Here is a 2,885-nt window from a genome sequence, read left to right as displayed (position 1 = left end):
AGCTAAAGGGGTTCTGTTGGGAAACAAAGCCAAGCCCAAATAAGTAACCTCATGTTCAGAAACAAAGCCAAAAAATACCACCTGTGACTCACAACATTTACAAGTGACTTTAGAAAGAAATGAAAAACAGTTTATAATAAGCAAATTGGGCAACACTGTTACCGCCTCTCTGTCAACAAGTTTGCTATGCAGGAGAAGAGCAAAATGTGCTAAAAATACGGGCCGTATTACAGCAGGTCATCATTTATGCGTACACAGGACCCCCACCACCAAAGAGTAGGGTTTGTGCACATGTGAAAGGGCTGGATATTGGAAACAACCCCTGGATCAGTTCAGTAACATCATCAGATATAACTTCATCAACCATCTAAAGTTCTGATTCCTTTATTTTAAAGATACATTAATTTACCTTGCTCATTTCAAAAAGCTCCTCAGAGATGAATCTGTCCACCATCTTCAGCTCTGACTCCTTTTCCTTAGAGATAAAATAATTTACCTTCATCATTGCAGAAATCTTATCAGATATAAATTTATCCACCATCTAAACATCTGAGTCTTTTGTTTTAAAGATAAAATCATTTACCTTCTTCATCACTGAAAGCGCCTCAGGGATGAATTTTTCCACTATTTTCAACCCCGACTCCTTTTCCTTAGAGATAAAATAATTTATCTTAACACACACAAACTCAAACACATTAAGAGCAGATCATAGACACCTTTATTGAGTCTATTAAAAGAAAACAAATAAAAAGTGTACATACTCTTTTTTTCAGACGCCCTCCCCAAAAGCGTACATAAAAAGGCTGATTTTGGCAAGCCCCAATTTAGTATAATTGAGATATTCAACCTATTGTTTGATAAAATCTCTGTCTGAATGTTTTGTAAAACAGGAACACACTGGAATATATATTTTTAGAAAGCAAAGTCCACATGCAAACAAAACATTTGAATATCTTACTATCAACTACATATATTGATTGGGTAGAAAACTTTATATCAGTACTTTGTTCAAACAGAGCGATAAATATTATGTCTATCATCGTCATCTGGGTTGGTTGCTGTTATTTATAGTCCGTCTTGTTCCAATGCATGCAGTGTTTATTTAAAACTGTGGACTAGTTAAAACACCCTATTGCTCAACTGATTCCTTCTTTTTAGAGATAAAATAATTCACCTTGTTCATCACTGAAAGCTCCTCAGAAATGAATTCATCCACCAGCTTCAGCTCCAACTCCTTTTCCTTAGACATAAAATAATTGACCTTCATCATTTCACAAACCTCAGCAGATGTTATTCAATCCACCATCTAAAGATCTGATTTCTTTTCTTCAGAGATAAAATAATTTACCTTCATCATTGCAGAAATCTTATCAGATATAAATTTATCCACCATCTAAACATCTGAGTCTTTTGTTTTAAAGATAAAATAATTCACCTTGTTCATCGCTGAAAGCTCCTCAGAAATGAATTCGTCCACCATCTTCAGCTCCAACTCCTTTTCCTTAGACAGAAAATAATTGACCTTCATCATTTCACAAATCTCAGCAGATGTAAATCAATCCACCATCTAAAGATCTGATTTCTTTTCTTTAGAGATAAAGTAATTCACCTTGTTCATCGCTGAAAGCTCCTCAGAAATGAATTCGTCCACCAGCTTCAGATCTGATTCCTGGTCCTCAGGAATAAAACCCCTCTCCTCGTTGATCTCTGCTTCTGCCTCCTCAAGTTCTGGTTCCTCTGGGATCACCGGTAACATCTCAAACCACAAATGGTGGTACCTACGAAGGGACCCCCGAGATCTCTGAGTGGGTTTTTCCTCCACAGTCTGGGAATCACCCCGATCAGAACCGATGGGCTGAAGCTCTTCTGTCTGCTGGCTATTGAGGACATCTAGCTGGTCTTCAGCAACGTTTTGCTTCCTCTGCTGATGTTGTATACACCTCTCAGTTAACAGTTCCTCTATTAGTATCTCTGCATGTGGAAGCATTATATCCAGTCTGTCCATCTCAGAGACATAAAAAGCTAATTGATCATCCATGGGGCCGAGGACATAGCTCAATTTTTCTTTGACAAGTTTGACTAATTGCTTGTTGAAGGTGTCAAAGCTCTTGGGTTGAGTCGTTGGACGCATGTTAAGGAAGTCTAGAAACGATTTTAGTACTGACTTGCCCACAACGGTTTCCACATCCCCAGATGTGAAGCGTGCTTTGTAGATGAAGCCGGTACATAGATTGGCAACATCCAACACCAGCTCCTTTAGCTTAGATAAGGTGTCATCATCAGGTTCTCCTACGGCCAAATCCACGGTCTGCTCCATTGAGATGGACGAAAAGAAATCTTCCATCAATGGTATCATAAAGTCTGCTGGGACTTCTGGAGCCCCTGAACTGGTGGAGTCGTTCATGGCTTCTTCGTTTGCACGGGTTCGTAAAGCAAACGCTGGGATTGTCAATCCCAGCGTTTGCTCTGGGATTGACAATCAATCAATCAATCAATCGTAAAACTAAATCAATCGTAAAACTGAATCAAATGTAAAAATCGTAGAAATTGTAAAAATTGTAAAAATCGTAAATCACAAACTATCGCAAGGTATCGCTAACTAACTAGTTTTCTCTCACCAAAAACACGTCTGTCTCTCACAAAGAAAGTGCCAGAAGGAGAGAATAATTCCGTTACACGGTCTTCTAAGGCACAGAAGCTCCTGTGATGTCATCACCATCACAGGAGCTGCTGTGATGCAGAAGTTCCACTCAGGAATGCACATCAGCTTAGCAACCGTTGCTAGGTACGTCCTCAGCCTTCCAGTGTGCACCACAGGAAAATACTGTATTCATTTAAAGGAGGGAAAGTTAAAGTGTTTCAGTGTTTTAGTGACAGGTGCGCCC

General features: G+C 39.2%; 1 protein-coding gene across 1 annotated transcript; it reads right to left on the bottom strand.

Annotated features, from left to right (window-relative positions):
• Nucleotides 1–1,129: 1,129 nt before the first annotated feature.
• LOC118566307 lies at nt 1,130–2,491 on the bottom strand. The gene is made up of 3 exons (XM_036147978.1): nt 1,610–2,491; nt 1,436–1,501; nt 1,130–1,240 (listed from the first exon to the last, which is right to left on the bottom strand). Exons 1-3 carry the CDS (start codon nt 2,402–2,404, stop codon nt 1,130–1,132), a joined length of 972 nt encoding a protein of 323 aa, XP_036003871.1. The 5' UTR covers nt 2,405–2,491.
• Nucleotides 2,492–2,885: the final 394 nt, after the last annotated feature.

The sequence above is a fragment of the Fundulus heteroclitus genome, chromosome 16, assembly GCF_011125445.2.
Source record: "Fundulus heteroclitus isolate FHET01 chromosome 16, MU-UCD_Fhet_4.1, whole genome shotgun sequence".
In the NCBI taxonomy this organism is placed as follows: Eukaryota; Metazoa; Chordata; class Actinopteri; order Cyprinodontiformes; family Fundulidae; genus Fundulus; species Fundulus heteroclitus.
This window is presented reverse-complemented; position numbering and strand designations above follow the sequence as displayed.

Bases quoted from the DNA above. Each gene is read 5' to 3' on its own strand.
- LOC118566307 (XM_036147978.1), bottom strand. From the start codon at position 2,404: ATGAACGACTCCACCAGTTCAGGGGCTCCAGAAGTCCCAGCAGACTTT. The intron at 1,502-1,609 runs GTGAATTACTTT...TTTCTGTCTAAG, and splicing joins AGCTTTCAGCGATGAACAAG to GAAAAGGAGTTGGAGCTGAA. The intron at 1,241-1,435 runs GTGAATTATTTT...TTTATGTCTAAG, and splicing joins AGCTTTCAGCGATGAACAAG to GAAAAGGAGTTGGAGCTGAA.